The 27,672-nt window shown below is 44.7% G+C and overlaps 1 protein-coding gene across 2 annotated transcripts; it reads left to right on the top strand.

Moving 5' to 3' along the window:
* Window positions 1–154: 154 nt before the first annotated feature.
* CMTM7 (CKLF like MARVEL transmembrane domain containing 7) lies at window positions 155–27,672 on the top strand. Of its 2 annotated transcripts, XM_080578310.1 has the most exons (5): window positions 155–686; window positions 20,213–20,386; window positions 23,200–23,298; window positions 24,324–24,405; window positions 24,753–27,672. In XM_080578310.1, exons 1-5 carry the CDS (start codon window positions 525–527, stop codon window positions 24,764–24,766), a joined length of 531 nt encoding a protein of 176 aa, XP_080434436.1. In that variant the 5' UTR covers window positions 155–524; the 3' UTR covers window positions 24,767–27,672. The 2 variants fall into 2 exon arrangements, with proteins under 2 accessions (XP_080434436.1, XP_080434437.1); XM_080578311.1 differs by lacking the exon at window positions 24,753–27,672 and having other exon boundaries at window positions 24,324–24,437.

Genomic DNA, 27,672 nt, shown 5'->3' on the forward strand with positions numbered 1-27,672 from the left:
TTTTAAACTTGAGGAAATATATAGCTTCCTTTACTGAGTGTTAGTAACTCCGCATGATTTAACCCAAAGCGTGGAGCTGGGGCGCTCTGCCTGTCATTACAGTCTTGCCTGCCGTTCCCCATTTAACGCTAAAGTTTGTCGCGAATCAGACGGCTCACGGTTTGGTGGGGTTTTTGTGGTGCTTCGGTGGTTCGTTGTGTAGTTTTGGTGAGAGAGCACGCTCCGTGCAGGAAGATGCCGCTTGCGGCACCCCTCGCAGGACACCTCAGCCAAACCACCACAGGCCGAGGGGCCGCTGCCCGCCGGCGGGGACCGAGCCGGCTCCTCTCTCACCCCCCGTCCCCCTAAACCCTTCCTCGGCCCTCACCGCCACCACCCTCCCAGCCTCCCACCCCAGCGGGCCGGGCGGGGAGGCTCTGCGCTCCGCCCTGCCCCTCAGCGGCCCCTCAGCGCCGCCCCGCCCCGCCGCCTCCGTGCCGCCGGTCCCGGGCCGGCCGGCGCTGAGGGGAGCGGGGCCGGGAGCCATGTCGCACGGGGCGCGGGTCATCCGCACCGGCGTGAGCAGCGCCGGGCCCGCGGCGCCGACGACCGCCGCCTCTTCCACCGCCTCAGCGGGCTCGGACGGGGAGCTGGTGGACGGCGCCTATTTCCGCTCGTGTGCCGGCATGCTGAAGGTGGCACAGATGGTACGAGGCCGGACGGGGGGGTCCCGGTGGTCCCTTAGGGGCGGTGGGGCTGGCGCAGGGCATCGCAGCCGCTCCGGCTGGGTGTCGGTTTGGGCAGCGGGTCGCGGGATGCCGGGGTTGCCTCCAGGTGAGGTTTGGGGGCTGCGTGTTCACCCTTCAGCTCTTGCAGCTCGCCACGGGAAGCAGCAGCCCCAGCTCGTCCCGTAACGCCTGCCAGAAGTACGTTTGGCTTTTCTTCCTCCGCGCTGCTGCTCGGATGTGTGCGAGCCCAGGGTGACGCGACGTGTCAGGACGATACCGGTGGCTGGCGGCGCTGGGTGGCGTTAACAACTTTTTGCCATTAACAACTTTTTGCCATTAACAACTTTTTGCCGTTAACAGCAGTTGTGTGAAGGCGTTCGGTATCGTCGTGCTGCAGGGGAACACCTCGTTCGTTGGCTGTGGCAAGGTTTCGGGGGGAAGGCGAGGCCGAGGGCTGGCGGAGATGCTGGGCTCGTAAGGGTGGGCACCGCAGCTGGGAACGCTAGCCCGGCTGGGACCGACACCTCCAGGCAGTGCCCTGGCAGCACAGGGCAGGATTTGGGGGAGGTATGCCTGAAAAGCAGAAATTCAAAGGAGATTGGTGATAGAGTGCTGCTGCGATCGGGGCCGGCGCCTTAACTTGACTCAGTGCGGGGAGCTTTGCTCCATCCAGATGTGGAAAGGATTAAGGGATGGACAAGCTCCTTCTCCCTGCTGGGGCACGCGCTTTTTCTTAGTCCCTGGAGTGATTTGTCTGCTGCATCCCAGCGATGGCACTGAGTAACGATGGGCGCCTCACACCGAGCGTGGAAGGCACATGCAGTGATACCTCCTCACGTGCCTTCTCATCCCGCAAAACCTTGCAGCTCAACACCTTTTTATGCTGGAAATGGCACCTTCGTGTTTGATAGCCCCCAATGCCGCTCTTTTTTTCCTTTCCTGTATTTATTACGTAGTCATTTTTTGACGTTTTGAAGTTGTTAGTATCCAGAGTCGTACACTGAAATTACAAGTTAGGAATCATTTTGTTTTAGGTTACAGTGGAGTAATATCGGATCCTAAAGTTCCCTCACATTTGTCCCTCGCTATGAATTCGGCTCAGTAGGCCTATGAACAGTTATATGCTGTGTTCTCTTCACTTGGGTTGTTCCCAAAACATCGTGAGGATTTGGAGTATCTTTCCAGGGGCCAGCGTGGCATTCTGTTGCGCACGAATGCCATGGTGAGCACAAATACACATTGCAAGTGAACCTGTAGTTCTAAAGCTGTAGACTTGTGTTTTGCTGGTTAACTAAAAGGCCATTTTTGATTTCACTTTCACCGCTTTAGAAAGAACAGTTCCTTTTATGGACTAGAAGTACCAAGTCCTCCCTGCAGCCCATCCTGCTGTATCTTCACTACTGCTGTTACACGTTCCTCTTAAAGCTAGCACAGGCACGCATATTTGTGCTGAAGTTTCAGGTTTGGCACATATGCAAAGCGTGTGTGTATGCTTTACATACTTCACATCTTTTTATGTAGATGTATGTAATAATGCAACACTTACCATATTTTGTATGAGGTAATATTTTATCAATGCTGTTCAGTATCAACTTCAGAATTTAAGCTGGTGGTTTTCTGTGGTGACTTTAAAAGTTAAAATAACATGAACAATTTCCCATGAGCAGCTGTACCCTCTTACATTTTTCTGCTTTCCAGTGCGCTTGTAAATAACATCACTAGAAATTTCTTCAGATATCCAAGGAACTTTGGGCAGATGAAACACTTTTGATGTGATATCATGGTAGCGTCTTACTCTCAAATAATTTTTTTAAGAAAACTAAATATTTGTGCTGCAGCGTGTAGAAATAACCAGGATAGGCTAGTTTTAGATGACCTGCACTCAGTAAAATACTTTCCTAACGTTTTATCTAAAATGTATCTCTTCTCAGAGATTTCTATATCCATGGATGTAGTTCTAGTGAAAAGTGTTTGCAGTATCTGTGTTTGAAAAGAATTCTCTCCGGTAAATCTAAAAACATTCCTGGCTTAGTGTTAAGGCCTCTGGTAGGACTGTAGTCTTATTAGGAAGGAGAACCATTATGCTGACAGAGGACGAAGATAAGGTCTTTTGGGACAGACACAAAACACGCTTCATAGTGTACTGGGCTTCTGGATGGTTGTGGCTCTGGAGTGGGAACACTGCAGTTTCTGTTTTCTCTTCCTTCCTCAATCCCTTTTGCCAAGAAGTAAATATGAAGGAACAAGAAAGAAACATTATGATTTCATCATTTATAGTAATGCTAAGGGCTGTTTGCAGTACCTGTAAGCAAAAAAGTTAACATATATAATTTGATTGCATGTGTATGTGCATGAAATTATCTTAGAAGATGTCATCAACGTGCCAGGGAAGTTATACCAAGGAATTAGAAGATAATGTCATGGGTTTTCTTCTGCAAGAAAGATCTTAACACAAGGCCTAAAACTCAGCAATCTTTGACAAGATGAAGAAATTGAAAAATAGTTTGTGACCTGTGTGTTTTACATGGCAAGAAGACAGTTGGAAAGCTGTTTCCTGTGCACGAGTATGACTAATGTTAGTAGGGGCTCCGTTTTCCAAACGCAGTCTGAATTGATGCCGTGCTTTTAACAGGAGGTTATGAAGTTATCTTCAACATCTAACAGACTTCAGCTGGTGTAACTTGAACACAGCTCCATGCTACTGCTGGCAAGTTTTGTAGTGAGACCTTCGCGGTAACTATCTTACTCTGCTTGGGCAGTTCTCAGATGAAGGGTACTTGGAAATCTTTTGAGGTTTCCTGTGCCCTTAGAGACAGCGCTATGAACCTGCATCCGCGTTGTCACCGAGGTGGCTCGGGTGGCATTGTTCGTAGATTGAAAGAGGTCTGTGTCAGCTGGCTTCCTGGTGGAGCCCCTCTGGGCCTTTTGTGTCTTTACAGCTGAAGTCTGGAGGACGGCACAAACTGTACTGGACTAGGTCCTGCTCTCAGAACATTTGACAGTGGAGGCTGTAGAGGTGTAACACCACCTTAAGCAGCTGGCCAGTGGGAATGGCCGTGGCTGCATCACCTTTCCACAGTGTCTGATGCAGCCGTGTGCGAGAGCATGGCCGGGACAGTCTGAGGAGAGAAAAATGGTGTCGAGAGCTCTTGGTTACAAGAAGAGCCAGCACAGCACAGCATGTGCTTGTGTTGATCTATCAGACTTCTCAAACCATTCTCAGTCTGTCCCTTGCTTCTGGACCCTGAGAGGGGCAGAGGAGGACCACGGCTTGTGCCCTTCTGTCCCCTACTGCAAGATGAGCCAAGCTAGCTGTGACCACAGTCGGAGATGGAAGGAGATTGTTCCCAGCGTAATGCTGCTGTTACGGAGCAGGCAGTGGTTCTGCCGTGGTAAGCCCAGCCTCAGTATACAGAGTGTTTTAAGCTAAGAGCCTTGATGATTCTTTCAGCTCAGTATGAATCAGGAAAGAGTAGTTTCACCAGACAGAAAAGAAATCTCAAGACTGGGGAAAAAAATGACAAACAATTTCAAGGGAAAAAAGAATAAACCCAATCAAAGTTGACTTAACGAAATCATTTTAACTTGTTAAAAATGCTAAGGCGATAATAGTTAAAGCTTTTCTGCTGAGTATATATTTTATTTCCAAAGTGTGTCTCAATAAAAGCAATCGTGTACTTGATATTTGAATGGCCAAGACATCTATAAATCTGAGCGGCTTTCAAGTTTGCTGAAACTTCTCTGGATTATTCATATACAGACATACAGTTAATAATGGTATTCAAGAGAATATTAATACGTCTAACTCTGAAATATAAAAAGTGTTGGTAGTTAGGTTGTTAAAACCGAGATCAACTTCTGAATGTGTTGGATGACATCAGCCAAATTTACTGGGAAGCTACTTTCAGAAGATAGGAATAAAAAATAAAATGAATAAAATATGAATAGAAAGTAAAATCTGCTAGTGGAATTAAGAAATTCCTGATCAAAACCATTGATACAGGAGAGGGAAATGCACATAAGCAGAAGCTGCTAAGAATGATCTGAGAGCCACTCAATCCTTTAACTTGTTTTTGAGCCTGAAACATCTTTTGTCTATGGAGCAGATTGAAGTAAATCATCTAATTCTCTGCAGCAGTGTGCTGGTGATGTATGGCTCTGCCTGCATGGTAATAATGCTGCTGTTCAGTCAGAAGAGAGGGATTCTGGTGGTATGCAGAGAAGAACTAAGAATAAGCAATAAGAAATTGGACTTTTTTTTAGCAGCAAAGTTACTGTTTTCAGGCGAAGGTCAGAACTGTATCTTGTAGGTGCTAATTGCTGTTGTTCTAGAAGCATCAGTGAAGGGACCTTGCTTGGCATGCTGGCCAGAGAGAGAAGAAATTTGTCTAAATCGTAGGTGTCTCCAAAGTAAGCAAGAGCATTTGAGTGAGGAATGCCCGAGCCTAGTAATTAAACCCAATAGGTCTGTGAAGTCTTGTTATTTCCACTCTGAGATCATTGAAACAAGCTGACTTGGCCAGCTGTGTTTTTTTCCATGCCTCTGCTCTGGGTGGCCATTCAAAATTTCTGCCCAGGTATTTGCATACGAGCTGGGAGCAAACAGTGAGCTCCCTGTGTGCTATCTAGGTATTTGATGGGACAAGACTTCACAGGCAAAGCCAGTGTAAGGAATTTTCCCTTTCTGCCTCACTGCAGTACTGCCGTCCTCAGCTGCAAAGATGCAGCTGTCTGTCAGGTTGCAGAGTACACCAAGCCAGGGAACTGGTGTAGCTTTATTGCAACTCTCCTTCACTTTTTTTCTTTCTCTAAGAGTTTTTAGGGAACAGCGCAGCCACAGAGACTATTGTCAGCAAGAGCAAGTGCCTGGAATGTAATGGCAGGAGCTATGTAAGCCTGAATTGGTTCCACATGCTTCAGACCAGAAGTTAAGAATTTAGTCCTTTTCTTTTCTTTCTTTTTTTTTTTTTTTCCTTTTCCTTTTGTTAGGGCAAGGTTTAATTACCAGGTTACTGTCTGTTTACTTTCTATCTTTTTTCAGCAAAAAAGATACTAGCAATTTTTCTGAATTTTAAACTGCTCCAGAAGGCTAAAAAATCAACTCCAGTCCATTTTGTAGAAAGCCAATACAGTTATTGCTAGGAAATCTGTGTTCCAAATGTTGCAGTGACCGTTTTATTTGTATCCCAGAAGAGGCTTCCTAAGAGCACAGAATTGGAGCTCCCATGCATTGCTTGTTTGACCCATCCATTAGGATTCGTTGCGATACATTCATGAGTAACTTTATTGCATGTAGTCCTCTTTGTATAGACATGACTGAACAAGGGCTAGCAAGCACAGTTTCTGAAACAATAACAATAACAAAAAAAAAACAGGAAATGAAGCCTAGAAGTTTACCACATCACCTGAGCTGTGTTTAGCATGCTTGAAAGAGCAGAGTGAAGTGTTGGCAGCAGCTTCCTGACATGTACGTTTAACAGGAAGTTAGATTTGCAATAGCATTTTAAAATCTTAATCAGGTATACACGGTGTCCGTGGAGTGTTAGGTGTGAAAAACAGATTCTTAATGATGTTGCTTTACTTTAAGAAGCGCAAGGGCGGTGTATCCACTCTCTTTGGAGACAGTGTCCCTTTGGACATCCGCCTCTCCGGCCACAGAGAGCAGAAACCAGTGGATCAGTTCTTTGCAAGCATGGTCTCTGTCAGCTTGGAGCCTATAAATGATGAAAACCATCTCGTCACGCAGATCCGGGAACAGTCCGCGTGTCCCGTCGTGACACGGTGGAGCTGCGGACGTACCTCCGTGAGGGCAGCGTGCCTGGCCACGCGAATGTTAGGTAACAGCCCTGCGTTACCTGGGCGAGGTGGTATCGGCCCCCAAAGCCAGACAGCGTTCAGCCACTATGAGTAAGTGTTTCCTCTGCTCCCCTCCCAGGGGAGTCCTTGCGAGGCACTCACTCGGCCCTGCGGCTCGTTGCCTCCTTCGTGCTATCGTCCCGTCGTGTGCGCCGTGGGCTGGTCCTCCTGTTTTGTGGTGAGGTGTAAAGTATACAGCAGCCAGAAAGTGCTGCTTTCTGTACACAGAGATGGAACGTTAAAATTGCCGTGATTTTCTTTCCCCCACCTGTACGCTTCTTTTTTTTTGCGTAACTTGGGTTCTTAAGGGATCATTACGGCTGAAACAACTCCCTGTGCGGTGGTGCTGGTAATTTGGTGAACGTAATGGCGAGCACAGATCTGTCAGACTGGTCAGAGCTAGGTGGCTGCAGCTTTCAAAGCCGGAGCAAATTGGGCTGCTGCTCCTGCGGCAGGAGCCACAGCTGCGACGCTTAGGGCTTCTTCACCTGCCCATAGCTTGACACAAGGAAAACTGAAGTGTGACGATTACAAGATCGAGAAGCTGCTTCAAGAGGAATTTACTTGGAATGTTCTTGGTAGTGGTTTTTTTTTTTTTTCAATGCTGTTTCTAAGAAACATCAAGAAACAAGCATTCACAGCTGGGAGAAAAATATGCTGTTAACCTGAGATGACCAGTGGCAACTGCAGAACTACAGGAAGGCTTAACATACTTTCCTGCAAGTCTGTAATCACACTCGCCCTGGGACTGGGAAGGCCACTTGAAGAAGTCTCTCATCTACAAGGGAAAAACACAATCCCACACAATCCCCACACACCCCAGTGGTGCCACTGGGGCATCTCATCTATTTTCATTTTTTCCCCCTCATTCATCGCCCTTCAGTTCTCTGGTGCCTTGCCAAGCATCGAGTGTGCACACTTAGAGAAGGCCGTTCTCTGCTAGCCCCTCAGCCAAGTTGTGATAATACTCATCGACGTGGAAATTGTCCCGGCGTTAGTGTTTTCGGGAACTTTCACCTGTTTTTTTCCTGATAAAAAAATTATGATGTGCCAACACATCTAACAATGTGGACTTCAGTGAGGTAAATGGCCCTCCTCTTATCTGAGGGGCCCGTAGCTTGAGGCTCCATTGCCACAGCTAACAAAGCCTTTGCTGAGCTGACAGCTACAAACTTTTTAACTGCTGTCCGTGCGATTGCCAGATGTCAGCGTGGCGTTCTCTGGGGCAGGGAAAAGAGATGGCAGGTGTTAACTGCAGAAGATGTGAATCAGCCAAGCAATAAACGCTTCAGACAACGAGGACGGGTTGTGTTGTCAGCAGCATCGGCAAGGGCAGGGGACAACAGCTTGCTGGCTGAGGGCCAGGAGGCACGGGCACTGAGGCTTTCCTGAGCGGTTTGCAGGGTGCTCTTTGTCCCGGTAACAACGTTCAGGAAAATGAGATTGTGTATGCTTTTATTTTTGTGCATCTCTTTTGATAGATCCGTGGGGAGTTTGTTGCCACGAGCTACTGGCTTTGCGTCGTCCCTTCCCATCGGGTTTAAAGTAGGCGTGTGCTGCTAGAAACGCGTTGGGTATCCGGGTCAAGGGGGAAGCTTCGCCGTTTGTCGTGTGGAGTTTGTGGGGTTTGTTCACACTGTGTGCCTCGGGCTTCGAGCAGCCAGGCTTGGCTGGGCAGCCAGCGTGGGCTCCTGCTCTGTAGGTGGTGCTGCCATGCATCGGTGCTACAGCCACTTTTAGACAGCCATGACCTTTACGTGCAAGAGCTCTGTAGCTCACAAGTAAGGATTAAGCTCTTTCTGTGTCATTTACTACTTACAATATGGAACTTCATTGGCTGTCCAGGGGGCAAACAAACGATATATACTGCGGATGGCTCGGGCGAGTGGTTTCGGAGGTGCCTCGCTCCTCCAAGGAGCATTTCTTCCCAGCAGGCCAAGAGGCAGTATGGCAGGTGGCCCATCTCCTGCCCCTGAGGAGGGTTCCCTCTCCAGACCCAGTGAACTCAAAGGACAGAGCTCTCCAGCAGCGCTGACACCCCTGAGGTGTCTGTATCTCCATGAGCACGTCTGTGGCTGCAGCGATGGCAGTCGGCTCGGTGAGGTGGGTCGCCTTACCGGGAGGACAGAGGTGGGGATTACATCCATGCATCTGCAGGGCTAGCTGGTCGTAGGGGATGTATTTAAAAGTCAGGTCACATGCTATGCAGAGATGTTGAAAGTCAGCTGTGCCACCAATACTCATTTGCAAAAAGTTTTGTGTGTTTTGGGCATTGTTTGTGACCTGTGTATGGCACTTCTGCAACATTACTCAATTATGACTTACGCATTGCTGCAGCATTTTGAGGTGTGTGTGTATGTCTTTTGTGCAGATTGGAAAAACTGGCTGATAATGATTTTACAGTTGAAATATTTAACATTTAAGTTGATTTATGAAACAAAGCAGAACCTAAATCTGTTAACACTGGTTTAGAGAGAAGCAAAATAAAATTATGAGGCTATTGTTAACAAACTTGCATCACTTCTTTAATTAATCCAGTGCCTGACGAGAATCTAGCATGTTCTTTGCCATATAACAATGAAGTTCTCTGCTTTCAGCTAACAATGTACAGTGCTGTGTGGTGTCTTCCTCCCAGCGCCGTGTGCTGGCGGAGCAGGCAGCGCGGGGATTGCGGCCGGGAGCTGGCTGAGCTGACAGAGGTGGGATTGATGCCTTGCTCACACTGGGACATGCGCAGGCATCACCTAACTGTAGCTGGTCGTTACAAAGATTTGCCTTTTTAGTAATCGTGGCTAACGTCCTGCAACAAGGGCTCGTTAATAATGTCATTCACACGCTGGTTCTGTGATTACCCCACGTCCTTTTCTACCGCTGAGGCCTGTTCCTGAACAGATAAATAGCTCCTTTTTAATAGATAAAGAATACCACTTGCTTGTACTTAGGGTTGTCCTTTATCTGAATCTTAGAGGGTCTGAATAAGATTATTTTGCCTTCTTCTCACCCTCCCACCATTTTTATCTTCAATAAATAGCCCATGGATGGCAGTGCACAAGAGAAGTCACTTATCAGAGGTCAGGCAGCCTCCTTATTTTTGCAAACAAGCCAGACAAGAAGGAAATCTGCCTAGACACAGGGGCTGAGAGATTACTGTGCAACCAAAGACTGACTGCTTCACAGAACCATGCACTTGAAGGTTGCTGATTTCATCTGTCATTAGTGAAGTTTTAAGTGGGCTGGGTTCTTTATCTTCTTTTTCTCTTTTTAGTGGGGGTTTGGCTGTTACAGCCGCATTTCCAGCACCACTCTGGAAAAAGAAAATCTCGATTGCAGCATCAGCCAGCTTTGTTGCTTAAATTAGCTGAACCAGTCTTGCATGAATTATGCTTGTAACCTTGGCCCGAGCTTCGCTCATCTTTCTGTTTTGGGAAGCTGCTCAAAAAAAGTGTTTGATTCTGTCCAGAAATATGTAATTAATAATATAGGTGTTGCTTCACCACGTTGAGGTGTAACATTTGGAAATGCACAGTGATAGTACAGCTGCAGTCAGTGACATTTCTCCTCTGTGTGAGACACCTAAACAGGGCATGGTTATCCTGACTGGCACGCTTAGAATGGAAAATTCCACTTAGTATCTTGGCTGGTGTCACAAGCTGGAAACTTTGACTTTTTTTTCATTCAAATAAAAGAAGCATTTAGCTCTTATTATGTTGTTTTTTTAAAAATGTTGTAATAAAACTTCAAGTGAGTCACTGCTGTCCCTTGCTCCAGATCTGTAGACAGACAGCTTTTGTACATTTGCTCACACTAGAACTTAGGTAGATGTTAAGAGAGTGGAAATCAGGTAGTTTTTATCAGTTTCATGGATAATAATCAGGGTCCTCCTGCTTTTTTGGTGAAGCCCTCATTTCAATTTTGTTTGCAGCATTCAAGAAAAAAATGCTGTTTCTGTCTTTTAGAGGGTTAAATAGTCAAGGATGAAGCGCTTTCCCATGTTTCAGGTACTGCCAACTGCAAGCTGGAGACTGGTAAACTGGAGCTGCTGCCTGCAGTATTTGTACAGGCTTCGTACCACGCTGAACCCTGTCCCAAGACGCTTTTCCCCTAAGAGTGCTCTGAGATGATGCCTTGTTTGCCTCTACACCTGCTTTTTAAATGGTTCTTTGGCTAGTGGGCATCTGAGGCTTGTAGTTTCATGTGTACTTCGGATGGCACTGCCACCCAAAAAGAGCATCCTTGTGTCCTCCTCTCCCAGCTGCTTGTACCGCTCCCTCTGTCACCATTGTTCTTACATGGGCACCGCTGCTGTGTTGCTGCACTAATTATAGAACAGATAGCAGCTGGAAAAATAATTCACACACAGGGAAGGATACACAGACGGACAGACAGAATCGTTCTGTTGCTGTGTCAGTTCCCTGATTCCGTTCAACCCTGTAATAGCTTGTGCAGTTTTTGACTCTTTTTTTTTTTTTTTTTGACAGTTTTGGCTTAAATGCTTCAAACCAAACCTCTCTGCTGGAAATATTTTGTTATGTAATTGCAGTGCATGTCCTGATGCAAGGCAGTGGGGAAGATAACTGGAATACATTAAAAGAGGGAATTGTTGTTTGTTCTCGTATGTAGAGGGAAATTGGGATGGGAGAGAATGAGAGATATAGAAGAGAGGAAGTGTGGAGTGTATCATAGGGAGAGAAGAAGAAAGGGGAATAATGAGCAGAATAAAGGAAAGAAGCACATGGGACAAAAAGACACAGCATGCCTTCTTATGGGAGAGTAGAGCAGAGGGGAGTGCAGTGAAGAAAGAAAAGAAATATTCTAAGAAAAGCAAGAATGTGTTTGTAGATTGCATGACTAAATAAAGAGAATGCAGTGCTGCGTAGATCGTGCATGATAATGTATGTGTCATGGTATTATGCTAAATTTTGGAGATATGAATTACAGTGTTTCTTTAGAACTGGGTACCTGGAGGCAGTTTTGCTTCCTATCTACCTTATCTTTCTTCCCTGCAGTTTAGTTGGCACTTCACATCTTACTTTCTATATATATATAAAAAACCAACTATCTTTCATAGCTAAAGGTCACACAGTAAGAGAGCAGTTTCAGCCTATTGGTTCAGGATATGCTCTTGGGATTAGCAAGAATCATGTTCCATTCCCTTCTGAGACGAAGATTTTTAAAACTCCCCCTGGTACTGCTGCAGCAGCTGGAAGTGCCAGGCAGGGAGAGCCACCTGCAGCGGGTTGGCTCCGGCACCCACCCTGGCTGTCACACTCCCCTCTCCTGTAGGGCTGGGAAATAAATAGAAGGAAGGCAAAAGAAGCCTCATGGATCGAGGTAATGACAGTTTTATAAGAAAAACAAGTGCTGTGCATGCAAGCAAAGCAAAAAGAGGGATTCGTTCACTGCTTCCCGCCGTTGGACACCCAGGCACTTCCTGGAAAGCAGGCTCTCAGCACTCCTGAGGGGTGCTTGGTAAGAGAAGCAATAACCATGAACACCCTGCTTCCCCCTCCATGCCCTGAGCCCGCTGCTGAGCACAGCCTGACGTGCTCTGGAGCATCCGTCTGGCCACTCGGGTCCGCTGGCCCCGACGGGCTCTTGCCCACCCCCAGCCTACTTGCTGTGGGGTGAGGGACGGGAAGAGAGAAAGCCTTGCTGCTGTGCAAGCTCTGTTCAGCAACAACCGAAAGGCTGGTGAGCTGTCAACGCTCCTGTAACCACAAATGCAAAGCTCAGCACCGGAGGGGCTGCTGCGGAGGAAGTTAACTCCTTCCAGGCAGCCCCAGTACACTGCCACTGAACTGGGTGCTGTGCAGGCACAGGGGGAAGGGGTAACCCTTACTCACAGTCATTAACGGGATTGTGAAAGAGCAGCTGGGTACAGGCTGGTGATAATGTGGGGGAAAGAACAGTCAGGAATGGTCCAGGGATGAGTAGTGGCCTTGCCTTTACAGGTTATGTTTCCAGTCAGAAAACAGGAGTTTATTTGGGATGTCTTCTGGATGTTTGGTTTTTTTGCAACACATGATATCGGAGTCTACTGTAAGTAAGTCAGTGACAGGCAGGAGATGGGCACCAAGTACCATTTTCCAGTAACCCAGGATTCTCATTTTTATCTATCTTGTGTAGTGTAATGGCAACAAATCAACCCAAAGGCAGCCCCCAAAAGACCAGCCTTTTCCTACTCTTTTACTTGTTCTGTGACACTCTCCTTCATTGTTTCAGGGTCTATTCCCACAGATTTTTACATTCACGTTTGTCTGTTACATCAGTGGTCTGTTGGTGGGATTTTTTTTGTTTGTTTTGTTGTTGTTGTTCCGTTTTGGTGGTCATCTGTTCTCATTCACACTCTGAAGAAAAACCCTCATCTTGACCTAGAGTCAACAAACTTACCTGTTTATTAGCAATGTTCAACATTTTTGCCTTGTTTTACATGTCGGAAGTGTTCTAAAGGTGAAAAACTTGAGCAAAAGTGTTTATTAGGATGTGAAGGAATTGCACAAAGCTGCATCAGAGGAGGTTCAGTCGGGATGTCAGGAAAAATTCCTTTACTGTGAGGGTGGTCAGACACTAGGACAGGCTTCTTGGTGAGGTGGTTCAAGCGGCATTTGGACACTGCCCTCAATAATACGCTTCAGCTTCTGGTCAGCCCTGACGTGGCCAGGCAGTTGGACCTGATGATCTTTGAGGGTCCCTTCCAACTGAATTGTTCTGTTCTCTTAGCCCTCGTTTGGCGGATGGGGAGCTGAAGCAGAGAATCACATCATTTATTCACATTCGGATGACAAGAAGGTTACAAAACTGAGGTCAGAACTCAAGAGCCACTGATATTCAATTCCTTCCATCTTCTGTCAGTGTTTGTGTGTGGAAATGTGTCTTTAATGCTCAGAACATTAGGCCTTCCTTTATAGCCTGTTGTTGTCAGTATTGGAGATCAAGGTGGATTTATATTTGTGCAGGTAGCTGGTCTGAAGAAAATTTAGTTCTCTCCAAATGTTACAAAAGAATTAAGTATAGGTAATAAAATCAGAGCTTTATTTATTACGTCCATTAAAGCAGGACAGTAGAAAAGGACCGTATAAAGCACTCGCCCAGATTTATTCTTGGGTTATAAAATTGTTCTGTGGTCAGATAAACTACAGTCTCCTACCACCTGATCAGAAAATGCTCAGAGGTGCCAGCCAGCATATAGGGAGGGATGTGGAGGGCAAAGCCTTTCTTATGTTATGGTTCCCTCAGGGGCACTGGGGAGGAAAGCAGTATCTGTAATCTCTTCATTTCTGCCTGCCCTTTCCTTGGAGCGGGTGATTCTCTAGTAAGTTGCTTTGAGCTTGCAGGGTTGGTCTAGGTTCTCCTGTCTTTGCTGATACATTCCAGCACCTTTGTTTGTATTTGTGCAGGAGAGTTCAGCCTATTAATCCTGAAACTACTCTTGGGCAGTTTCACGGTGGCCCACCTCACCGCGGGCAGGACTGGAAGCAGTGCTGACTTGCCCCTTGGAACCATGGATCCTCAGAGGAGGGTCCAGCCGCCGGAGATGCTGGGCGTTGTGCTGCCAGGTTGCTCGGTCCCAGCATCGTGCCCAGCCCACTGCTGTGAAGCTAGGATGTTTGGGGACGAGCTTTTCCGGTAAATTAATTGCATCTGCAGGAATACAGCCAGCAAAGAGCAAGTGCAGGGAGTTAGGTAGTGTTCAAACCATCTGAAATCAGGAGTACAACAGTGTCAGGGCCTAATGCCTGGGACCTTTTCTCCAGTGTACGTTTGCTCTAGGAAAAACTGTAAGTTGGATCTTCTTCCTCTATGTAATCTCTTCCTAATACAAAGACATGATTCCTCTCCTTTCCTTTCTGTTGAATTTTCCAGCAGTGGAAGAATGACTTCCTTGAAGTCCTGGTATATATTTTCCTTGTTTTTTACTGAGTGTAATGAATGGCTAGTGGACTTCAGGTGCTCATTATTCCATTCTTTGACAAGGACAAGAAGAATCTGGGAGAAGAACAGAGCACATTTTTAAAGAATAACAGCATTGCTGGGAAACACTTCAAGTAGCATTTTATAGCATGGGGATAGAGAATTTATGACTCTTGTCCAGTCCTTCCCTCTCCTCTCCTGCCTGAGGGGTGCAGGTGGAAGGTGTGCCACTCTGAACAGATCGATGCCATCTCTAAGGGCACAAAGGAAGATCCAGGGAACCACAAGCTGGTCAGCCTCACCTCAGTCCTTGCGAAGGTGATGAGGAAGATTCTTCTGGAAAGCATTTCCAAACTCATGCAGGACACGAGGGTGACTGGGAGCAGTCAGCATGGATTTAGCAATGGGAAGTCATGCTTTGCTGACCTTACTGCCTTTTAAGTGAGGTGACCAGCTTAGGAGACAAGAGGAGAGTGGGTGGAGGGAAGTGATCCTTCCCCTCTGCTGAGCACTGGTGAGGCCACACCTAGACTACTGTGTCAAGTTCTGGGCTCCCCAGTACAAGAGAAACCTGGAGCTACTGCAAGAGTCCAGCACAAGGACACAAAGGTGATTAAAGGACTGGAGCGTCCTTCACATGAGGAGAGGCTGAGAGAGCTGGGACCGCTCAGCCTGGAGAAGAGACCTGTCCGGGGTTCTCATCAATGTGTGTAAGTACCTGATGGGCTGGTGTGAAGAGGGAGCCAAACTCTCCTCAGAAGTATCCAGTGACATGACAAGTCAATGGACACACGAAAATCCATCTGAACATCAGAAAACAGTTGTGTTTTTTTTTTTAATGTCAGGAAGGTCAAACACTGGCACAGGTTCCACAGAGACGCTGTGGAGTCTCCATCCTTGGAGATATGCAGAACCTAGCTGGACACAGTCCTGGGCAACCGGCTCTAGCTGACCCTGCCTGAGCAGGGGTTGGACAAGGTGACCTCCGGAGGGCCCTTCCAACCTCAGCCATTTTGTGACGTTTTACTGTGAGCACAAGACACGTAACTGGATTGTACCTTACGTTTCCTGCATGGCTGGAACAAACATGCTGCTGCAGCCCCTCTCTTCCCTCCCAGCCCTGCGTGTGGCTGGTTGGCCTGGCCTGTGGCTGGCACATCCAGCGGGTGGAGTCTCAGCAGAGAGGAGGAAGGGTCTTGAGCCTTGTTCTCATCAAGTAAAGGCAGCAGCAGCAGCATAACGCCCAGCCCTTCCTCTCTTGTGAGGATCACATCTCCCAGACTATGTCCCACTTCCCATTAACACACCTGGAAGATCTGTGCTTATTCATCCTTTCTCAGAGGATACGGGTTGGCTTTTGAAGGAAGACCATATCAAGCAAAAGCAAATTATTTTCGGTAGAGCCATGCTCAGTTCAAATCAGAGTGGTGTTTAGGCTTGGGAGCTTTTGTCAGTACAATTCAAGAGCCAGGCACGTTGCAGAGGAGATGACTGACTTGTCTCCAGCTCAAAATAGAGAAGAGAATGTGGACTCTTACTATCTCTCTGTTATAGTGTCTGTTCTTTCTGGTAAGGTGTTGAGTGCCTCCTGGCAGTTGCTGACTGCCTTCAGCTCATGTTGGCTTCACCGAGAGAGTTGCTGAAATATCCCAGTGTTCCTAAACATTCTTCATGACTTACTTCAAGTATCTGGTCCAACAGAAAGTCAGGAAGTGGACTAGTTTAAGCTAATCAACTTTTGTGAAACAGTAAATACAGAACTTAATTTAAACCCCAGAATCCTCCCTTGGAGTTGATTGATGCATACGCTCTTTGTGTTGCTTTTCAGAAACCAGAAAGCATTAAAATACTAGTGTCCTGTGATGTGTCCCTTACCCCTTGTGTAATGCAGGGCTGAAGCCTGGTTCCATTTTGTGGAATGCACTGAAATTTTCCAACGAGACTGACCATCATTTGACCTGTACTTCTGGTCTGACTGGCTTGCTGGCTGTGGGTCAAAGCCTGCAGCTTTCACAATCTGTGAAATACTATATTGAAATGGAATTGGCAATGCCCTAAATTTTTTGTGCCTCTATTTTTTATTTTCAAGATGTATTAACCTGTTGCCCTGAGCACAGATCCATAAAGAACATTCATAACACTTGATCATTTTATTACTTTGCCATTCATTTTTCTCTCTCTGTCCCTCTTTATATATTTATGTCTGTGTCACAAACTGAATTCTGATGTATGTTTAACTGTATCTCAGACAGTTGCATATTAATCTTTTTATTGCTCAATTCCAAGTTTTCTGGAAACAGGAGTTCCACGAAAAAATAGATACAGTCGTTGCCTGCTATATCATCATATATTCCTGGTATATCATCATAAACTCTGCTATCTGGTGATGGAACTTTGATATTTGTCACTTTGAAAGGAAAGATAATATTCTGTGGCTCTATTTGCTGCATTTGTTGCTATTCTTTTTAATGGTTGAGTTTTAAACTCTGAATGTACCCGTTAGCCGTATAGGCAATATAGTGTGGTGAGCCTGGTATAGCTTTATCTAAAGTTGATGATCTCGTTCCGTTTGCGCCTGTCCTGTGAAGTAGCATTATGTGCCTCCGAGCAGAGAACCCTCCCTAGAACATGTGTGCAAGTCTTGTGTCATGAAATTTATGCCAAGACAGGAAATATTTGAAAAAAATACCTCTTGCCCCACAGTGATTTCTTCCTACCTATGGGGGATGCTGAAGCACACCTGAAAGCAGCAAAGGGGGAACCTTTGCCGATTGTTTTCAGAATTGTTTCAATTGGGAAGTCCACTTGGAGTGGAAATCTCGGTTGCTCAAATCCAAGTTTCTACCCTGTTCTTGGGAGCTGAGCAGATTCTTCACAGGCCATTTGGTACCTTGGATCTTCTTACTTTGGAGGAATATAACACCTCAGGTGAATTTTCTGATCTTGTTGTTAGATGGCTCACATTCGTCTTTCTGCTTGTTCTGAAATTTTTATACCTTCTGTCTAAAAGAAAAAAAAAATGCTTTTATGCTTCATCTTATGAAGTTGAAAGAACCAGGTCTGTTAAAGTACGGTTTTCCAGTGCTTCTTATTTTTTGGATGGTTGTTGTACTTCAAGGCCTCAGTCCTTCTTATCCTTTGTACACAGTACAAAAGTTGGTAAAGGTAGTGGTTCAAGCTATTAGGCAGATCTAACATTTCTCTGAATAGCTTGCTTCTTGATTTTTACAGTGTAATTGAAACTGGTAACTGGTTATTGTGAGAGCACCTGAATCAGGCAAACCCCTTTTAGCCTTTGGTGTTTAGAGACGTGTCCTCAGCCAACCCTGAACAAAGAGCGAGATTCACCGCTTGCTGTGACTTCCCATTGAGTCTTACTGTCGAATTACATTTCATTAAATACAATTTTCATTTTCCCATGAAAATATCAGCACTGTGTCTTGTGTTGCTTCAAGCGTTCTCCTGGATGTCAGGGTTAATGCCCTGCTGATCTTCTGATTGTTCAGGTTATAAAACAGCTCAGCCAGATGTCTCTTTGCTTGCCTTGAATTAAGATTCAAGGATCCGAGACGGACAGTCTGCAGCCTCCTGAGCCAGCCTGCTCACTGGCTGCTGCCGTCCTGCCTGCTCCGTCCTTGCCATCCTTTCCCTTGGGAGTCCCAGCTTCTTCCTCACGCTCCCTTGCTCACCCAACCCTGCCTTGTGGGAACAGCTGAGTTAGAGGAAAGCTGTCAGCTTTTCCTGTGGCTCCCCTTTCTGCTGGCTTAGTGCACTGAGGTGGCCCAGCTCAGATGGGAACAGGAGCCAGTACATGACAGGGACTGGAGTCAGCGTGGTAAGGAGAAGAAGACAAAGGCTGCTCATGAAAACAGATCGGGCAAAACTTCATTAAAATGATCTCAGAATTGAAGAACTCGGCCAAAAGTCTTTAAACGCTGAATTGTAGAGAGCATTGCTTTGGTGTCTTCTAAGAAACATAACATCTCAGAAATCTCCACCATGCACAAAATACAGGACTTCGTGCATTTAGGAGTAGCCAGTGGCCAAGCTGTGAGACCTGGATCGAGAGGCAGAGAACAGGCACGGTGCAGACAGGAGCACTAGCAAGCAGGGTTACGTGCTTGGGAAGAGGAGCATACCTGGGAAGAAAGGAACTGAGCAGTACCATTTCCAAAGGCAAGTGTGGCCTCCATTCTTGAGAAGCACTGAGCGTGATCCAGCCCTGCACCTCAAATCCTTCCCTACCCTGTATCTGTTTCAAAAGTGAGAGGAGGTGTAGGCTTGTTTTTAGCACAGAGGTCTATCACTGGCTTGGGCTGAGCATCACTTACAACGCTAGTATCGACTACTCGGACCCCTACGGTAAAAACCAAGGAGCTGGACAGATCTAACAATAGCTTAGCCACTTCTGTGGGAGAGGATCCTGGAGTGCTGACTCTTCTCTTTGGAGCCAGCTTTTTGAGGTAGTTCCTTGCCACAGCATTGGTGTGGCTGTTTGGATAGACTTTGACCGAGATGACAATTTATTGTGAAGTTCTTACGTGTGCGCAGAGCTTTTGGTTGCACTTGAGGGTGTGTGTGTTTAGCCTGTCCACTTCAAACTGAGCAGGTGAAATTCAAAGATACAGCAGGAAGAATCTAAGCTATGTTGTTTGGGTGCTGGGTGGTTTGTTTTTTTCTTTTTAATTTAGTTAAATTACTCTGATAATGGATGCAGCTGGTCAGGAGTCTGAAAGATGATTGTGCATGAAAGTATGGTGCAGTATTGAAGAGCAGGCTTCCTCAGAAAGTTTTTTCATGTCTTGGAGAAACTCTTAAAGTGTGAATCATTACTGCTCCTGGCTGAGCCTGGATGAACTGAAAATTACAATGGCTGAAAACACTCATTGCCAAAGTCTGTAATAATAAAATATTTGGGTATAACCTGGGTAGATTTATTTTTATCGCGCAGTTTATCCGGGTTGGTGTAACCTGTAAGATCAGTAAAATAAACAAGTACCTTTAGATTAAAAAAATAAATGTAGGCTTGCAAAGGACAAGAGCTCTAACTGACAGAAGTTGTACAATAATGCGTTGTGGTTTTATGTAACCCTGTTAGCATATCAAAGCTTTTCAATGACTGTGTTGGGTATGGGGTGAATTAATCAGTTCCTCCAAAGTTTGTATTATTTCTTGTGGTATGACCTTGCATTCTGCTAATACTCCTCCTGTGTAGGTGGTAGAAAAGGAAGGGTGAAATTGTTAGTTCAGTTGGAGCCAAGCCCTACGATTTTGTGTGAGAAATCGCACTAAATAGAAGTAAAGATAAGTGTTCATGAGCACATTCATTTTTTACAGCATTCGGTGATTTTGACTGCATCAAGCAATCCACACCCTTCTGAAAGTCCATGCAGTCCTTCAGCTGCTGATGCAACTCCTGGCTTTCAGTGCCTCTTCTCTGTTTGAGGCCTCTTGTTTTGTACACAGAGACTTCTTCAGGTTGGATTCTTCAGGCTGAGCCTGTTGCCTTCCTTCTAGCAGTTGGCTGTCTTCCCACTCTTAATGGTTGTTTTAGTGGATTTAACTGCAAATTTTAAAACATTATTTTTGTGCTTGTTACTTTGTCCTCCATTTTGTTGGGACCATCCAGTTGACTTTGGATGTTTGTCTTCTAAATGACATTTTGGTGTGTTTGGAACCATCTTCATGGCCATCTGAGCACCACTCTAAAAACCTTTAATGTGCTTTTTGTCTTTCAGATCTCACTGCTGGTTGGATTCATCAGTGTAAATAATTCTCAGTGGACGAATTACAGTGCATACAGCTACTTTCAGATTGTCACCATGTGCGACTTGGTTATGGTTTTGTTCTTCTACATCATCCACATTTTCAGAGTCTACAGGATGCTCACTTGTGTTAGCTGGCCACTTGCGGTAAGTCTGTAAGGCAGTCTGCATTCCTTGCTTCTCTTGTGGGTTGATGTCTAGATTGTGTGGTCTGTTTTCTTGTGCTGTCACACGTCGATAGGCTCTCTTTCATGGACAAATCCTTTAGCTGCTTTTGGTGTTAGTATGCAGTTCAGCAGACACTATAATTCTAAGTCTTTTAGCTGACCTGGATTGGCTCCTGCTCTCCTTTACACAGATAGAAATCCAGATTTACTCCAGGGAAGGCAATAGTGTGATTCTGAGACAACTGAAAAGAAGCCTCAGCAGATGGGCCCTAACTCAGGTCATTTATAGTAGCTACATGGCTGTTAGAGTACCAAATCATTGCATTAGAATTGATGTGCTACATCCTGTCCCAAAATAAAGTCTGTGTGTGCTATTTAAGTCAAATTTGACTCTTTTTGGTATGGTTGGAGGTAACTTTAAACAATAGCAAGGAATGGGAGCCTCAGCCTGACTACCATAGCCTGGCCGTTCCTAGGATATCCTGCAGGAAGTTTCTGCCTCATTCCCCCGTTTCCCCTGCACATCCATCTCTCCTGTCCTAGCAGAGAACTAACAAGCAGCACAGAAAATGAGAGACCTGAACTTCCTCAGCAGCTTTGATCAGGTCAGCTAACAGAAGAGTCCTGCGTCCTGGTGTGGGATCACAGGTTTTAATAACCTCTTACAAACGTCTCTCAGATGCATAGTGGCATGTTAGTCCCACAGAAAAAGAACTAGTGGGGTGGAAAGTGCTAACCAAAGAGACGTAGAGCACATTTTGAAATTCAATAAGCAGTTGGATGGCTTTTAATAGAAACCACATAAGTAATTTACAGATCTAAGATAACAGTTTATCCATCTGGCCACTTCTAACCAGAGAGGAAAAAAAATTCTTTTTAACTGAATAATGTGGCTAGACTTGCAACGCTTCTTAAAAATGTGTGCCTCCATTATCTGTCTCCAGAAAGCACTTCTGTCTTTATCTAGAGGTAATACAAATTCAAAGATAAATACAAATGAAAGAAGCTGCTAAGTGACAGTTTTGCAAAGCAACATTTGATGCGTGCACTGCTGTAATAGAACCATGCCATTTTGATCTTTGCATACACTGCTTTTTGTTTTTGTTGTGTTTGTTCATTCCAAAATGTGCCAGAGTCACTAGTGAGTTTAAGGCATTGCAGACCGTGGCTGCTCAGCTTCAAATAGGTTTAACAGGATGGGATGTTTATACATTGCTGCTCTTTTACAACCACTTTCCTTTTCAGTCAAATATTTAAGTATCTCTAGAACAGAATAGGAAGGCCTGTAAGAGACTTTGGGAAACTAGGATTAGTGTTTGGCTGAGTTTCCTGGCAGGATCTCTTCATTGCAGGGGTGTGACTTGCAATCAGTAAAGTCGAAGTGGTTCAAGAAGTTGCTCTGCACTGACACCTTTTAAAGCTGGAAAGCATTTCTCCAGAGGGGCACTCTTCCAGTCCTGCCAGGGGTTGGTTCTCCATGTAATTTAGCCTTTGACAACTCATTTACACCTTGACCCCATCTGTTGGGCTCTTCAATAGTAGTGGCCAGCGTACACTGCTTTACTGGGCCTCTCTAAGGAGGCAATGGCATGCCTGATTTGCCTGCTGCATTGCGAACTTCCCAGAGGAGCCTCCTAACAGAAATACTTGCTTCTAGTAAAAGCAAAGATTGAGATGTTGATCACCTGAAACAAGGTTACAAAAGAGGAAAGTGAGTTGTAGTCTGAGAACCTGCTTTATAGCAGGATCGTCCTCAGCTGTGTAAACACCCGAGTAGATGGAAACTGTGGTATGATACGACAGACTATTTCTCTTCTGGGATTTCCTTGAAAATTTTCTTTTTGAAACTCAATACTCTCTCCTTTTGTTTGAGAAGGAGTCTCCCCTCTCCCTTACACATGGCATTTGCTTGGCTCATGCTGGTAACGCGGTGCAAATAGAGTAAGAAGAAATCCCTCCTGCTCACCCCAAATGGAACAACCCCTGTATGTTGCAGACACCCATATTGCTTACTATAAACTTTGTGAGGATTGGAAGTCCAAATCCACAGATGACTCCAGTTTACAGTGAGGCAAAATTAACTCCTGGAGTGATACTTGACACACTGGAGAAAATCTTAAATACAGTGCCTCAGTGCTCTCTCAGAAAAAAAAAAACAAACTGCTTCCTCATGTATTCCTTACTGCATTACTAAGCTGCAGCCACCCTTACAGACTTAGACTGATTTTCTGGAACCTGATATTGCTTATGAATGTCTGTATGGTTGTGCTTTTTGTGGGTTCGCTCCTGTTTCTAGTCTAGGTTGATGGAAGTTGTTAGTGAACTAACTTAATTTCTGACTAGAAGCGTTTGCATTTCCTCTGCCATTCATTGCCATGCCATGTGTGTAGACCAGAGAAGTGTGCCCTCAAAACTTCTTCCTTCCTCCAGAACTGTCTCATTGAGTAATTTGATGCAGTAAAGATAAATGTTTCTCCCTCAATATTGTACCATAGTGAACTGAAAGGATTGGATCCTTACCCAGTGAGTAGATCTTATTCCAGTGACACTAGTAGACCTGCAGATTGCCCCTCCCTTTTGAACAGAAGGTCAGGTATAGTACTATGCATGACAACTCACAAGTTGTTTTTTTGTCTCTGTCTTTTTAAAACTTCTTTTTTTTTTTCTTTTTGACTGTTGTTTTTTTCCCTCTGGCCTTAAGTAACCTCTGCCAACTTGTTTTGATTCTGGTGCATATTGAAATACTTTCCTGTTAAGTTTCCCTTCTGAAGCAGCCTATGCTTGTCTTTACAGGAGTTTCTTCATTATTTAATTGGTACAATTCTGCTTCTCATTGCATCGATTGTAGCAGCATCGAAGAGTTACAATGTGACTGGACTTGTGGCTGGAGCGGTAAGGCTGTGTTTATTAGTCTAGACGCTTTTTCATTGCAATATATATTAACTAGGGCACTAGAAATCTCTTGCTTGTCACTTTGTTTTCTTATTGACTTGCCTTGCTTGTGTCTCAGTTGGTATACTGCCTTCTAGCTCATTTCAGTGGATGTTCTGGAATGTAATGCCAACAAAAAGGTTTTGTTGTGAGACTCCAGACTCACCACTGAAGTGGGTATTTGTCCTGTCAGTGAGTTGGAACCAAAGGCTTCAGTGTTAACACATGGGGACAAATGTGTAGAAGAATTAAGACAATGCAGGTTTCACAAATGGCTGTCGGAGCAACTGGAAACACTTCACCCTAGTTTTCTGCATTTGCCTCCTCCTGCCCCTGTTCAGGATAATTTCTCCTGAGCTAAAACTGACTGTAGTCCCAGGCCTTCCTAAGTGGAAGATGCACTCTGTCTCTATTGGCTGTGTTGGCTAGAGGGCTTTTAGAAGCATGACTTTTGACTGTGGGCAACAGTATTTTCACAGCAACAGGACTTAAAATGCAACCCCACCAGAATAAAGAATTGCTTTCAGAAACTTGGTTCTGATCATGTTTTATAGATGAAAATGGACTAGAAGACTTGCCTGACTTGTTTATTTGGCAGATGGCAGAGAAAGACTTGTTTGAATTGGGTTTGCCAAAAGAATAGGAATTGGAGGTGTTAGAAAAAGTATTTTCTTTGTTGCAGAATCCTCATGAGAAGTCTGGCAGGTGAGACACTTGCTGTGCAGCTTTTTCTCTCTTATATATATATGATTTTTAGTCTATCTTCCAGTCATTGTTTCGTCAAAGCATAAGCTGCTATTATTCTATGGATTTTTTTTTATTATTGTCATTAAGCATATTGGCAGAATGGAGGAAAACATAACTCCTTTTTGGTCTGTTAACATCATAAAATATGTAGCTGAAAATACGAGAGAGACTGTACATTCATGGAATATGTGTCATCTAGTGGTAAATATTTGTGGTTTGTTTGTTTGTTTTTCGCCCAGACTTTTGGATTCCTAGCTACGATCCTTTGTGTTTTAAGCATATGGTCATCCTACAAGGTTTCTTGCATTACCCAGTCAACAAGTAAGTATCATGCTTAGTGCATGCCAGAATGCTTCCCGAAATGAATATTTATATTTTCCTGTGGCAGCATCTACCTGGGAGGTTTTATTAACAGCCTGTTGCTTGTTGCTCAAAATTACTCACAAAGCAATGATTCCATACTTTCAGTTAACACGTGTATCACAGCTACTGACAGTTTTTAACAACTACGTAGTGGAGCAAAATAATTTGCTTCTAGTAAGTAGCAAATGTATCTGTGTTGTCTCTTCTTCCCACCCTCTACCAAACGAAGGTTTCCTGTGTGCTCTTTAATCAAGTAGATTCATTTGTTTGTGGCAGTGAAAGTGACTCTGGCTTCCTTTTCAAAGATGCAGCTGTATGACTCCTTCCTTCATCTCTGCAAGATGTCTGCCTTATGAAATAGCATACCAAAGAGGAGCATCCACCATGGAGAAGAAAGCCTGGGTATTTCATTAGAAGCCTGGACAGCCGGTAGCCTTTGAAGATCTACTTGAATTCATATGCAAAACAATGTTGTGAACCAAAGTTGTTGTTTTTTTCTTCCCCCATCCAAAAAGTTTGTTTTCCCCCCAGAAGAAGTTTATAATGGAGAACCAACTTTTTCCGAGCTTTACAGAGAAAGACTACTTGTGTCTCTCAAGCTGGGCTGCAGACATTGCCAGTCATTTGCAATAAGTACTAAAAAAAAAGACTAATTTGGAGAGTTGCTTGATTCTCCTTTCAGAGGGATGGAAGAATTGTTTCTAATTTCCTCCATCTGTTTACAGAAGGGAAATCCTGCAAATTCCTACCTGATTCTTAACTTCCAAGGATGGTTTGTTTAACAAAGGAACTGTTACAAACTGATCTGTGCCTGGATAAGCTGACCCAAGTCTTTGTTACCTCTTCCTACCAGAACCATGGATTTTTCTAACAACAGCTCAGCCAGCATCAAAAAATACAAACTGCAATTTGTATAAATTACTGCAAATACTCTCTTCTAGCCCCAACAGCACATGATGACATTCATTTTTTTTTCTTCATGAATTTTAAGTTTATTAACAATCAAAAATTATTCTTAAAAACTTCCCTCTGCCAAATGCAGGGAAATACCTACCCAAGAATAAGCGTTTAATGATTTGCGAGGTCTTTTTCTTTCTTTTTCACAAATACTTGTTGGTGGAATGGACATTCATAAGACTTACTGTATGGGAAATTCCTCTTGAATTTCCTAGAAAGGAAAGTATTCTCTTTGGAGTCTAATGGTGTTTATGGAAAGCTCATTGTGAATAGAGCAATCTATCACAACCTGTCTAGTGCCTCTTTCTCCCTCTTACATGTGGTTTTTCCCTTCCTCTGCCTCTACTGGTATCGATATTTTCAGGGGCTCTGCCCAGAGCCTGGACAGAGTTTTGTCCAACCTGACATTGTTGTGAAGCTTTATGTAACTATGAGGCTGAGACAATGCTGCTACCTTCTTGGCACCTCTGCCCTTTTGCAGTCCATCTCTGACGAGCTGGAAACCCTTTGCAGAAAAAAGGGAAGCGTGGGCTCCTCCTCCTTGGTGCTCTTCCCTTTCAGATCTAGCTGTGAAATAGAACTCACACGTTTAAGTTGGTCTCTTACATCAGGACAACTGCGTGACAGTGCAGCAGGTTTCTGCAAAAAAATAGGATTTTTAGTTTACCAGGTCCAATCTGGAGGAAGTGTTTTCTGGCTTGCTATGCATTTTTCTATTTGTCTGAAATTCTGCATAAATACTACTAAGTAATTTAATGATCTGCTTTTAGAAAATGCTTTTTGTGCCCCTTTACAGGTTATCATACATTGCCATTTGTTGCCACCTTAATTTCTTCTCTCATCCTGACATGTCTTTGGTTGTTGTTGTTTTTTTTGGTTTTGTTTTTTATTCTTTGACAAAGGAAATTGGCCAGCTGCTAAAGTTCTAAAAAATTTGAGAAATTAAATGAAAATAATCGAGCAGATAACTTGGAAAGGCAGAAATCCCCCTTCTCATGGTACACAGTTTCTGTGATTACTATTGCTGTTCCTTTTTGTAAGTGACTTACTCCTAACAACACAGAGCAGGAAACAATTTGAAAGCACAGAAGTCTACTACATATGGATGAAGATACCTGTATTCACTCCAAGATAAATTGCTTTGACATTAATGCGGAAGATTATTCAAATAAAACTATTCACTTTGAGTGAAAATACCTGCAGACAGTAGTGATATACATATGTGATTTGAGGGGGGTCCTCTTTCTTATTTTGCAACAAAGATGCTTGATCACCAGTTCTCCTGCCAAGGCTGACTTAACCACAGTTTTTGGAAAACGGTACCCTGACTTCAATTTGGATTGACATGGTAGCTATTTAAGGATACAATCTCTTCTATTCCCCCAGAGGAAAGAGAAGTGCTCCATTTCTGCTGGTGGCACCCTCATCTCTTGAGAGCAGCACTCAGAGAGATGGATATTAGGCACCTTCTACAAGCTTTCACCTGCCTTGGAAATCCTGTGGAAAGCAGTCTTCAGCTGTGCACGGTGTGAGCGCAGCTGGGCCCGCAGAGCGGTGCTGGCACTGGAGAGAAGCATCTGGGGCTGGAGGCTGAGCTTGCAGTGAAGAAAAGGCTGTTTCCATGTTCTGCTGGGATCGTGTCCCCTCTGCTGACACTACATGCTCACCTGTTTTCAGCCTCCCACGTCACTCTGTCACTTGCTCCCATGGCATGGGGGAAGCCTTTAGGGGGAATTTCTTGCAGTCCAACAACCAAAGAACTTCTGGGTGATGCAGTGTGATAGCCCAAAGAATATATTTTGCTCTAAGTGCACTTGTTTATACTGGATCAAGGGACATAAAGTACAAGTTTGCTTCTGTTTTTGTGCCTATCATCAGGCCTAAGGTATGCTTGTAGTTTTTGCTATTACGGCAGTGCTGGGTTCATAGACCCACCCGATGCTCTGCATGCAGCATACTTTGAGGCTGGAAAACTGACATTTCTGCTGGCATGGCTTCCTCAATTCTCCCAAATCCTTGTGAAACTTATCCACCAGGAAAAGCACAGCTTTTGGTGGTATCACCAGCTCACACCAGCAGGTCTTTGAATGACAGCTCTGTCTGACAAGGACTTTGGCACCTCACTACTGTACCTATGCCAGCAGAAGTGTTCTAACTTTCCTTCGGTGTCAACCCGGTTCTGAAATCTCCATCTGTCTGTTACTTTGTCAAATTTGGGATTCCAGCTCTTTATCTAGAAATAAACTGTTTGCTATTTGGATGATAAAA

Source organism: Anser brachyrhynchus (genome assembly GCF_964034855.1).
Source record: "Anser brachyrhynchus genome assembly, chromosome: 2".
In the NCBI taxonomy this organism is placed as follows: domain Eukaryota; kingdom Metazoa; phylum Chordata; class Aves; order Anseriformes; family Anatidae; genus Anser; species Anser brachyrhynchus.